This window comes from Diuraphis noxia, unplaced genomic scaffold, assembly GCF_037042655.1.
Source record: "Diuraphis noxia isolate RWA-SAM2 unplaced genomic scaffold, SU_Dnox_SAM2 contig0002, whole genome shotgun sequence".
NCBI classification, from domain to species: Eukaryota; Metazoa; Arthropoda; class Insecta; order Hemiptera; family Aphididae; genus Diuraphis; species Diuraphis noxia.
The window spans coordinates 84,931,537-84,945,517 of NW_028301712.1; the positions used below are offsets into that span (position 1 = coordinate 84,931,537).

Genomic DNA, 13,981 nt, shown 5'->3' on the forward strand with positions numbered 1-13,981 from the left:
TACACTCCCCATTGCGAATTTATTTTATTTTTAATACCTGTGTTTCGGTAACACGTTTATGACAAGCGATGATTTATCTTCGTTACTTTTTAATAAACCTTTTTCTTCTAAAAACTGATCTGCATGCATTTGCTACTACTTTATTTTACTCACGAAACCCCATCACAGTCAATACAGTATAACATACCACAATAGTTACAATTAAAATATCATATTATATTAATAAAAATACCAAGAACAAACGACCATCATGAGCTAACTGAAGTCTGAATAATCCGAAAACACTACGTTTATAAACCGATAAATACCCGAATAGTGTGCATGCCAGCATCAATTTTTTATTCGTTTTTATATATTATTCAACAATCAAATACTCGTACCAATAATTTTCATTAAAAATGTTGAATCAAAAATTAACAGCTTCCCGAAAATATTCAGAATATTTAAATATTTAATCCAATAATTAAATCAAATGTGCTGTGGTATACGTCGATTGCTTTCGACATACGCAAATAAATGTTCAACAAATATGATCAGCTTCATTAATAAAAACTCGTGTCTATTGGCGACCGAGTCACATGATCGCCACCACTACACTCACTCCACATTTTTCTTGTATTATGATTTATATATTATTACTTAACCAAGTTTGTTTTTCCTATATATGCTAAAACTTAGTAATTAAGACTTAATATTAAATATTATTTCATAGATATTTACATAACCTAGTTAATATTTTTAATATTACAATTTTTATAATTATGCATGATTCAACAGTGCCTGCATAATATTATTCAGGATTACTAAATATTATGTATTAATTATAATTTATTTTTACACAATTTCTCCAAAGATAAAAAAATGTTGTTTGATAGATTTTATTGACACATCATGCAATAAATCTCGAACCACAGTCGATGATTTGTACATTGATCAGTCACTGGTTTATTATTTATTTGGTGTATTGAATCATAGAAATAGCTCAAATCATGGAAAAACTGAACACAGCTCTAAAATTTTTTATTAAAACGATTTATTCAAAACTTTAACTGAATAAATCAAAAAATAACTAAAAAAAAATCAATATTTGTGAAAACAAAGATTTTAATTTATTTACTTTTAAGTTTTTGATTTCCAAAGAAATAACTAATTTATATCATAATATTAATTTACAATTCAATAATAAATACAATAAATTACTATACACACTGCAGTATTTTGAAGAATATGATAATGCTTTAAAATAATGCTGACTAAAATTATTTGACCTTTATCGATTTTTTTCATTTTTTGAAAAATTAGTTTCACATCGTTTACGGACAAAGAAACGATAATAATAATATAATTTAATTTAATATAATGGATAAGCTCTTTTCTTTTCTTTCCGAAAACTTAGTCTATTCAGAACTTCTGTAGATGATGGTAAAAACATTGACAGAGTAGGAGTCAACAAAGATGCAATAATAATGACGAAATGATTATATTGTTAACAATAATAATCATTCACACTATTATTGTTACCCTTAAGCCATAATAATCTAATATGTGTTCTCAGCAATTGGTAATGACTATTAACACACATAACGAGAATTTTTCCATGCAACATCTATTTCATTGATTTGAGTTATAACAAAATATTATAACTTATTTAATAAATAATAACTATTATACTATAATTACTAAGCTTACACACAGTTGTGAAGTATAAGAACGTGTAATATTACTAATGTTTAAGCCAAATTTGGTTTTATATGTATGTTTATACAATATATTAGGTAGGTACCTATATTATACACATTAAATTGTTAGGTTATACTATATATATATATATATATAGCATAAATTATAATATTAGTAAAATAAAAAGAAATTCATGCTCCAAAGTTATAAAAAAATCGTGGCTAATAATAATTTAAATTAAAAATATCATGAACGGAATTTAAAATAAAATCTTACAGTTTTCTTGATCCCTATAATTTTTAAAACGTTTTATGACATTAGAAAAAAAAAAAAACAATTCTGCGTAAACTACCGATAGCCTTTAATTCATTACATCGAAATACGGATCGTCGTTATTTATAATATTATACGCGCATAGAGGTTTACCCACCTAATAATAATATCGTTTTTGATTTTATTTGTTTTATCGGCTGTGCGACCATTTGATACTAAAATAACGTTTACGTTTGTCGAACATTTTAGATATTCTTCTTCCTCACGTCGTACGCGATACCTCTGGCTATCATATGCATCCTGTACGTGCTGATGCTGATGAGACTGTGGAAAGGAGTGAACCCAGGCGGACAACCACCGTCGGCAGAGAGCAGGAGGGGAAAGAAACGAGTGACCCGAATGGTCGTTGTCGTGGTCGCCATATTCGCTTTCTGCTGGTTCCCGATACAGGTACGTACAACCACATTTAACACAATGTGTTCATCGATGTACAAGGTGATTTCGGCATTATCGTATTTTTGGTCGGCACGATGGCCCGAGTATAAATTTTCCCCTTTTGGGAGCACAATAAATTACGTGTGATTTTTTTTTATGAAACGTTGCCGTCGTTTATTTAAACTATACCTACTAGCTCAGTGGTTCTCACTAGGATTTTATAAAAGATCAAATATTATTTTTGAAAACCTCTTCCGAACCGCATAATTTTTTTTTGTCATATTTATTTTAATTTGTACAATATAAAATATTGTTACGATACGCATCACAATAGAGGGGGGATACATAAGAGGGCTTGGTTGGCTTGATTGAAAACATTATTCAATAATAGTACTACATGCTTACATTTTTAATGATAATAATTAAAAAGCGGGTAAGTCGTGTATGTCGCTCTGCTGTACAGTAGGTTACAAGTGGGTTACTGTAATGGATGGAATTAAATTTGAATCCAATGATATTATATCATTGTATACGAAAAACGATTCTGAGCGAAGACGGTTTATCTGTCTAGGATATATTATAGATTATTAATAATTTTCAAATCTTAGTTTTAAAAAGAAAATTTTTCATGAATTTCTAATTTGAAATAATTTGCGAATTTTCGTGATTTTTACATATGTTGTCAAAATTCAAACTTTGAATGCTTTTTTAAAAATAAAATTGTGACTACGCATTTATTTTATTTTTCAATTTTTATTGTAAAAATATATTATGAGCCTTGTATTAAATTTTCAAATCTTAGATATAAAAAGAAAATATTTTATGAATTTCTAGCTTAAAATAATTTCTGTATTTTCGTGATTTTTACATAATATGTTGTCAAAACTCAAACTTTGAATGCTTAAAAAAAAAATTGTGATTATGTATTCCTTTTATTTTGCAACTGCTATTGTAAAAATATGTTAGGAGCCTTGTATTAAATTTTCAAATCTTAGAATTAAAAAGGAAAACTTTTATGAATTTCTATCTAAGATAATTTGAACATTGCCGTAATTTTTACGTATTTAGTCAAAATTTGAACTTTAAATGCTTATAAAAAAAAATTGTGCCTACGAATTTTTAATATTTTTTAACTTATATTGTTACAATGTGTTAGAAGCCTTGTATTAAATTTTCAAGCTTTTCTACCGAACAAATAAATTTTTATCGATATTTATAGAAAAAAAAACTAATAAAGTTGAAAAATTAAAATGTCAGTAAAGAGCTCAAAACAAATCTAAATATTTTGAAAATGTTATCAAATATAGAAAATATCTATATAAACATTCAGTCAAAATTTCAAGTATCTGTGGTAATTTGTTTTAGAGTTACACCAAAATAAGGAAATCGCTAAAAGTGAAAATCCAATGTTGTAAAAATTTAAATTTCAAATGCTCATAAAAATTTAATTTGAATTTCCAGTGGAATTTTTATTTGTGATAAAGATTGAAAAACTTGTAAGGAATCTTGTATTAAATTTTTAAATCTTAGATTTAAAAAGAAAATTTTTTATGAATTTCTAGCTTAAAATAATTTGTGAATTTTCGTGATTTTTACGTATTTTGTCAAAATTCAAACTTTGAATGCTTATAAAAAAAAATTGTGACTATGAATTTCTTTTATTTTTCATCTGCTATTGTAACAATATGTTAAGAGCATTGTAATAAATTTTCAAGCTTTTCTGCCTAACAAATAAATTTTTATCGATATTAATTTAAAAAAAACTAATAATGATCGAAAATTTGAAATGCCTATGAATAGTTCAACTTAAGTCGAAATTTTTTGAAAATTGCATGGTGGATAGAATATACTTATATAAACATTAGGTGAAAATTTCATGAATCTATGGTCATTTGTTTTAAAGTTACATCAAAAACCAAAATCGATTTTGTCGAAAAATGAGTGTGCGTAAAATTTCCCGTTTTTCCCTTAATTTTTTGTTTGTTTTTCTCAATTATTTAGAAAAGTATTATGAATTTTTTACTTTTGACCCCCCAAAGTACCAAATAGATTCACTTTCTGATCGAACGAGGTACTGAAGTCAAAAATTGAAGCATTTTTACTGCCCCAAAACGTGATGACAGACACAAAAAAAAAAAAAAAAAAAAAACACACATCATGGTAAAATCAATACATTCATCGCTCCGCTCAGAATCTAAAATATAAAAATGTACAACTGTTCACTGAAATTAGTGAAGAATAGAAAAAATATATTAATAATAATAATAATGATATGACACAGGATATTTTGTTAGCTCAGGTTATTGTAGGAAATATTCATGAATGACACACATTTTTTTCATGAACTTTGAAGTTTAAATTTTAGAATGTACAATTTAATTTTGGTACGGGTTGCATTCATTTTTTTAAATGCCACATGTGGCCCGGGGCTAGTAACTAGCTGATCCTGCACGGCGGTGTAGCCCGTGACAAATTAAATGGCTACGGATTTACTCCCCCCCCCCCTTAATCTATAGCTTTATTGAACATTTAAAATATGTAAGCCCCGTACAGATATTTAACTAGCGTATTTTAGTTGCTCTGATTAAATACAAAATACAGGTGTATAGTTATATCCAAATATAATAACCATTTTATCTATCAAAATTATATACCTATATATTCGTGTGAACGTTTCGTGGAATATCACCTTTAATTTTTTACATTTGTAAAATATCATAGCGTTTGGCATATAAAATTTGAATATTTTTCAATTTTGAAACGCAAGAAGTATTACCTGTCTCTGCCCGAGTTAGGGTAATCGATCTATCTATCGTTTCTCCGTTTCTCCGTTATAAAATACAATAGCTGTCAAAACTCCGATAAAATTGGTTCATCTGCTTTGAACCCTTTTCTTGAAAAATAGATAGTAATAGACAGACAGAAAGCATATATGTACGTATTTTATACAATATTACATATTTTAATCGTGTACGTTTAAATCACTGCGTATCATAGAATGTGATAACTTTAATTTGTTATAAACATTGTAAATAAAATGAAAAAAGGTGGGCAAATGTCACCATTCTGCTGTTATACATTAAAATTTAAAATTGGTGTGAATTACTTTAATAGTGTGATGCGGATGTGTCAAATTGGAATTCAATAATATAACATAATTATATATATATATATATATATAAAAAAAAAAACAATTCTGAGCGAAAACAGTCCGTCGGTCTATAATGCTAAATGTATATTTTATGATAATATTGTACTAGTAAAACAGTGGGTTGAATTTATTTTTACTAAAATTATTTCATTTGATATACTAATTTAATTTAAAGTACTCACGAATAATTTTTAAGTTCTAAAAAAGATGGCTAAAATATTATTATTCTCATTTTAAATATCTAATTTCTTCCAAAGTTGAACTTAAAATTTCTATTAAAAGAATTTGTGTTCGAATAATTTTTAGACTATTTGCTTAGGTTTTTAAATCACACTAATAACATCTAATGAGGAACCTTTAATTAATTGTTAAAGTTTTTATAGAAATTTCTCTTTGACAATAATATATTATAATAATAAACAAAACTGTACAAAAATGTTAATATTTTTAATACTCGTTTAGTCGTAATATTATGCTTTGGCAAAACAACGCAAGTATTCAAGTTTGGTTAATTTACAAATGTTAAATTATGTATACATTGTAAAACGCTATAACTAAGTGAATTTTAAAATAAGTATAGACATGAAAATCCCGGAGCATCTTACTAAAATCTGGCAAGACATAATTTATCTTTTTGTTAACACAATTGAGCATGGAATATTTTAAGTTATGTTTAAACAGATGTCTTGTTAACTTTTATTTTCACGTATTTATTAGTTATATTATACGAGATATTATAATAATATGCAGCGTATCTTATCTGATCTTATTGAAAATGTTATCTATTTAGTAAATATAATAAAACATTAATTTAAATAATATCAATATTACTACGTTTAACATAATTTTACTCATTTAAACATTTAGAAATTTGGCAATGGTCAAACATTCACAAAAATCATTTCAATTGTAAAAATATGTAACTTTAAGTAGTAAATAATTCCTAAATCGTTATTGAAATAATTAATTTTAAGTAGCGAGTGTTTAATCAGGCCCTAATAACTAAAATATTGTATAAAGTTATTATAAAAAAAAAAAAAAAAAAAATGATTACTGAGGAAAAAATGAAAATGTACTCGTATAATAACGGTAAACCTTATGTTTTTTAATTAAAAATAATAATATATGTACCGACTTTGCTTCTGGTTACACAGAAATATTTGAATTCAGCTCCTGTTAATACTAGTTCTAAATTCTATAAATACCTATGTAAACATTTATGTTTCAGTCCCTGTAGGTTAGTGGTTACTAGTAGAGTACTACAAATATTACAGTATAGTAAGATCAATTTAACATCCTCTTATTCTGAAATCAAGTTACTGCGATTCCCTTGAATTGATATTGTAGTTTAAACTATTATAATACTCACGGGACAGCGTAGTGATTTGAATGGGTAGTCGAGTACCCACGCGCATCACGCTCTTCCACTTTCCTTGACGTTTTATTGTCGTTATTATCATCATCATTGTCATACTGCGATAATCACCGTCGTCGCTCTTTTTGATTTTATATTTTTTAATCCATCTTTTCACTTTTTAAACACGTGCCTTCGTGATCTGCGTCACTATAATAACGAACATCCTTTAAAGCGCGCCAAACCATCTTAAGATATAATCCAACAGCCTCTTTCCGAGTCATAAATACAGTTCTAAATTAACTGTCACAATTTTGAGGTTAAAAAATATCAAAAATAATATAATACAATAAAATATACCTACCCTATTCTGTTATATTGACTTACATTAAAAATAAATTACAATCGTACCAATGCAAAGAAACATATTTGCATAAAGTCATAATAGTAAGTTGTTAAGTAACGAATTAGACGTCATTTGAGATTAACACTGATCCTAATCTTCTAACGATAATGTAGTTTTAAAATGTATTTTAACTACATTTCCCCTCTCACCTTATAAATATCATCACCATTCATCTCATCAATAAACAGCATACTAGTGGCGATTAAAAAAAAAAAAATATGTAAGATATTTTTGTCACTGTACGTTTTTAGTAAAAATATTTATCGTCAATCTGTTCAACCGTTTTCTACTTACTGTGGCTGAACAGTTTCACAATACTATTATTTAAAGCCCTTACAAACTACCCACCACCGACAAACAATTGTTGGTATATAGCTATATAATAATATTATTATTAATTAAAACGGTTTCATTTGTCGGGTTTGTTTTTCAATCCGAAATCACAGTAAATGGACTGTAATTATAATTTTAAAATAAATATTAATGAACTCAGTTAATTAAATTTTCAGAATACTTATACAAAATTAGATATTACGTGTGTAATGATACGTCTTATATCGACTTGCACGGCGAAGTTACAATAATATTTACCTTATTCTGAAATTGTTTTGAATAAACAAATCTATTTATCTTATACTCGAAATTTGAATATTAAATTAGATTTACATAGAGATATCCGTAAAGTTTCCGATATTTCAAACTATTTACAGGTTTTAAATAAAACATCAAAATACTACAAAATATACTATGCTATAATCATTCATACTAGTGTAGTAGTGTAAAATAAATTTATATAATATTTTTTGGTAAACACCATTTTTGAAAGCTTTAAGTTTATTAAACATAACTTTGTAAGTTGTAAAATAACTAATAAATCCTGAGTAAACTAGTAAACTTTCATCGCAATTAACTTTGAAAGTCTGCTTTTAAGACATATGTCCTAAGTAATTTTATTCTTAATATTTTATACTCTAAGTACTATTATATTACTTAACACTATGTCGAGATCGTAAAAAATGGAAAAATTCTAGTTGATTTAGTTTATTAAACATTTTATTAAAACACATTTATATAAAGTGCTGTAAAGGTAGAAATTTAATAAACACCGTACATTTTTTTTTATACAGGAAATAACAGAATTATTTCTTTACCATATTACTAATATGGTAATATCTCCATAAAATGTTTATAATATATATTTAATTAAACACTAATATAGGCACTATGCGTAGGTATTAAATATTTTACACTCAAACTCCTCATGTATATATGTATATAATATAAACGACTTAAAAATAATTATGTATGAGCTGTTGGCATTTTAATACCATTATGTTGGTTATATTATACTCACAGCTAGATGGTTAACTTAAATTCTAAAAATATTAATGCAATTTAAAGGTGTTTAAAGAAACTAATACTGTAAATTATTTAACAGAATATCTGTAGTCTTATATAAGTACGACTTTAAAACTAAGGTTTACAAGTCTTAAAAGTTTAAAATTCCTAGGCTCAAATCGAAAAATAATTTTGAAATACACTCATCATTTAAAAAAAGCAGATAAGTTGTGGATGTCGCTCTGCTGTACAGTAGGTTACAAGTGGGTTACTGTAATGGATGGAATTAAATTTGAATTCAATGATATTATATCATAGTATACGAAAAACTATTGTGAGCGGAGGAGGTCAAGGATATATTATAGATTATTAAAAATTTTCAAATCTTAGATTTAAAAAGAAAATTTTTTATGAATTTCTAGCTTAAAATAATTTGCCAATTTTCGTGATTTTTACGTATGTTTTCAAAATTCAAACTTTGAATGCTTGTAAAAAAAAAATTATGACTTTACTGCTTTTACTGTCCCAAAACGTGATGATAGACAAAAAAAAAAATTAAAAAAAATTACACATCATGGTAACATAAATATATTCCTCGCTCCTCTCATAATCTAGAATTGTGTTACCTAATACAAGCAAGTAACAAATTAAGTAATGACTAAAAAAAGTGTAGATACATAACGCATTAATATTAAATACACAAAATATTATAATATTTAAATAATGTGTGATTTCTTGTATTGTCATATTGCACTGACACACATGGTACATCGTAAAATAAATCATATTGTCCTATACGGAACCAACATTTTTTATAATTGCACATTGTTGTGAATTGTGATACATTTTGTCACTAATAATTATAGGCTTACATCATTAGGTATAGTCTAGATTTTTAAGAAAAAAACGAGGTCCATCGCTATCTAATCTATTTAACCAAACTGTTCGTCTAAAAAAATGTATCCACATCTCACACATACTATAGTTGTGGTTTATTGCAAAAGTTTTTTTCAATTGTTTTTCGTTTATTTTTTTCATTTTTATTTCTTGTGTTTTTTCACTTGTTCAAACTTTTTATTTCTATCATCATTCCAAACAGATGAAAGAGAATAATTTGAGTGTCAAAGAAAAGTTTAATGCTCTACGATTTCTTACCGGAAATAGCAAGGCATATATATTGTGTAGTGACTGTATTCATTTTGCTGTAACGACAAAATCGTTAAAGTTTTGTTGATTTCTTCATTATGTATTTCAAAACTATTTTTATTATTATTTATTCGCCTGCGTTAAATATGGCAAACTTGAAAATTAAGGAATGGTTCTACATGATTAAAAAAAAAAAATCGTATAGTATTGTACTAATTTTAGACTAAAAAAATCTCTGTATATTATTGTATATATAACACGATACATACTTAGCTCTAAGAATAGTGGAAGATGAAGTAATAAAATCGAAATTTATGTATCATAATGTAGAATGCATGTTCTTACTATAATCAATACAAAACATATGTGTTTTATTTTGTGATATGTTTATATTTAACATTTTACTTGTATCTTTTCAATCGATGAATTCTATTTGTTATTTAACTCAACATTGCATCTAAACAATTTTTATCAATAAAAAAATTTTATCGTGCTAGAAAATAAAATCTAAAATTATAAAAGTTAAAATTATTCCAGGGAGACTCTTAAAAAATGGTCTTACTATATTTATTTTTGAATTTTATGGACTAATAAGGTGTTTCGTTTATTTACTTTATAGTAATATGATTAAGTATTAAATTTGAACGTCATTAGTACGCTCTATAGGTGTTTATTAAGACTTTTATTGCATAATTTATACAGATGGATTAACATTTGAATCTTAAATCTAAAACAAAATACCGTTAAGTATTAATTTTTATTTGTTTAAAACCAACTTTTATTCTTATTTAATGCGAAGTGATTAATCAAATTTAATCTCAATAAGTATTTGTACTTTTTTATTTTAACAAACAATTGAAAAATCTCTATACTAACTTTTCAACAATTATAAGTTATATAAAATAATATAAAATTAAATATAATATAATAAATTAAATATCGTATAGAGACAAGGGACATGGTTGAAATCAAACCATCGATGGAACTTCATACCGTGTAGAATTGATAGTCAAATAACCAACAGGTCAGAACGCTACGTTGGGGCTTGGAGAGAATTTTCATTTGATTTTATCGGTTGACATTTTTGGTTTTGTGAAATAAGAGGTCATCAAGGAATTAAAGAAGTGATATTTCATTTTAACTGATAAAGGTAGGAACCTAGGCTTTGCTTTTGAATTTTGAATTGACTGGTTGTTGAAAACTTGACGTTTCTGGTTTTTTATGTTGTTGTGTTTGTTGCTCAATTATTTGTTTATTGTGCATTCTTTATAGTTGGTAGGATAATATGCTCTTAATTAAAGGGGGCATTTTTCAGGGAGTTCTGGAGATTTTAATAAGGAATGGGTGGATTATTTTTCCAACATTTTATACTCATGAGGAGATAAACATAGTAAATTTGGGTCTGGTTATAAGTTGGGAAATTTCCACGACAATTGTCGCGTTTCATAGGGTTCTTTACTTTGAACTTAGTGTGTAAAAGAAATTATGAAAAAAATATCTATACTGCTTCTATTAAGGAACTTTATGTTCAATCATATTTTTCGTAGTAAATAAATACCCTTTTTAAATATAATATTACTGTATACAGTAAATTGATACAAAAATAAAATATTTCCATTAAATAATTGATCAGTATAAACAAAATTGTGCAACAATTATTTACTATTTTAAAAAATGAATATGTTTCCAAGTTATAGAATATAAAATAATGTTCATACCGTCATTTTTAATTGTTGTATTTAATGTACTAAATTTGCATAGTAATTATAAAGATTAAAACCATATTTATCTGCAATATATACAGATGAACTACTTTAATTAAAATATAATGTTTTATATTAATAGATATGTCAATAAACCAGGATGATATAATTAAATTTAATGAAAAATTAATTGGAAAGTACAATAATAATATGAACTAATAATATTGTAATATTATATTATACAAAAACTTCACTGTAAACGTATTTGATTAAAATTATAAATGTAATTATATAAAATTAATTTAATAATTAATTAACTTGTACTTCAAAACTACAATTTACATGTACAAACATAAAGTGTACCATTTGCACGTTAATTTCGTATATTTAAATTATAAATTTGGCAATGTAATTGTTACCGACAATTTACTTATTTGGAAAATTAATTCACATATATGTATCTGTAACTATAGTATTATACTTACACGAAATTATACAAGTTTGTATTACAAGCTTTTGTTAAAATGTTATTTTAATGAAAATAATCAGCATAGTAATTAGGTTGAAATTATGGGCCATATTGTAATATTCTGACAAATGTATGTCCTAGCAATATTTTTGTCTTTGGTCACGACATTATTTTAATTGTTTCATAGGTTTGTCTACATTTCTACATCGTAAGTCTTTCATTCATATGAAGCAAGTTGAAAATAGTTCGTTCTGCTTAATTATTTGTATATACCTACAACCTACCAGCATTTGACTGTGTTATAACATTATGTTAAATATAATTCACAATTCCACGGTTGTATTGTATTGCATAATAATAAAAATATAAAAATAATATTACTTGGGATCAACTTCACTCAATCTTCAGTCATATGTGGGAATCGATTTTAAAAGATGCCAACATATTTTTCCAATGATGTTGACCTCTCTTCAAATTATATCCGAACTAGGATAATATGATTTGTAAATTCTGAAAATAAATTTCAAATTTTTGAAAAATGAATACATCATTATCAAATAAATTGTCTGTGGCTTAGCGCCAACTTCCCGCACATTTATTTATTAGTATTTTTATCTAGATTACAGATGACAATATTTTTTTAACCAAAATATTTCTACATTCTTTTTTTTTTAAATATTATTTGTAGTTTTCGAAAAATTAAAAACTATAGTAAAGTGTGTGGTACCATCGTCATAGTTTCCGATTTAATTCAATGTTTTAGTGGAATCAAGTGCTTCCAAACCTGTTTGTTTAATACGTAATATTTAAATCATATTTTACAAGACAATAGAATGTAATGCTATTTATAAAACTGCAAAATTGTCATTATTTTGCAATGTAATCGTTTTCTAGAAAAACGACTATGATTAACCAATGTGGCTTTTTAATGCATAATTAAAACGCAACCCTTTTTTCTCGCCATGTTGAACGAAGCAGTATCGGAGTGCTAAACGTACCTACCGCCTCTCCTCTTCCGCAATTTCCAACTTGTCTTAACGGGGTGATTTTTTTACGCACAGCCGTGATTTATACATCGCACATTTCTATTACGATTGCCTTTGCCTGGATGCGGTTCTTACGTGAAAAATATACATTTTGTTGCAACTCTCCGCCGTGTGCTATTGCAGTTCATTGGATCTCGATACATCACATAACAAATACGATATTATTACCATTGGGCGTGTGTACACGCACAGCCGTTTACAGTAAAGTGATTTTCGTTAGTTTCGTCTCGACAACTTCACCAACGTTATAGTGCATTCGTCTCTCGAGCGCAATCATTCACTGACGCAAGCTGCAGCAAACGTATCACGTATGAAGATTATATACATAGATATAGCTATGTAACCGGTAGTGCTACACAGGGAGGGGGGTGTGGTGGAGCCACAAAAAACTCTTGCGTGGCCCACACCTGTTGCTGTGGCCATGGGCTGCTTATGGTCAATGAAATCAATCCCAGAGACAGACAGAGAGAGAGAGAAAGAGTGAGTTCGTTCAACGTACCTATACGCATGACGTACTACATAGTTGAAATGATAAACGTGACACGTAACCGAAATTCGTCATTAGTTAAGTGACGCTAACAATAGGCCACAATGATTCGGACGAGTCTAGTCGGGTTAAAATTTGAGCAAAAATATTGTCACCTGCCTTTGGCTACGAATTCTGTGTAGCACAAAGGCGAATGAGCCATATATATATATATAATAGGTGTAACGTAAAAATCGTATTCCTGCATATAGCCAATTAAATATGTCGACAAACGCTTAATCTTAAACTTGCGGCTGACGACATTAGAATGTTATTAATAATAAAATATTTATTTTTATATTAGGTATATCATTATTATAATATATTATATTATTAAAAAAAAATATATGAAAAATAATTTAAACGTTCATCAAGTCCTATATTCGTACATAAATAAATAGATAAATGAAAATTATAGGATACATACACATTTAACGGCTGATAATCTCTTGAA

At 26.8% G+C, this 13,981-nt stretch overlaps 1 protein-coding gene across 1 annotated transcript in view; it reads left to right on the forward strand.

Annotated features, from left to right (window-relative positions):
* LOC107164331 (allatostatin-A receptor-like) overlaps positions 1 to 13,981 on the forward strand; it is a 188,419-nt gene that overhangs the window by 47,599 nt on the left and 126,839 nt on the right. The window contains exon 3 of the mRNA XM_089220934.1: positions 2,203 to 2,403. Within this exon, the coding sequence (XP_089077060.1) occupies positions 2,203 to 2,403 (201 nt within the window). The remainder of the gene's footprint in view (positions 1 to 2,202; positions 2,404 to 13,981) is intronic.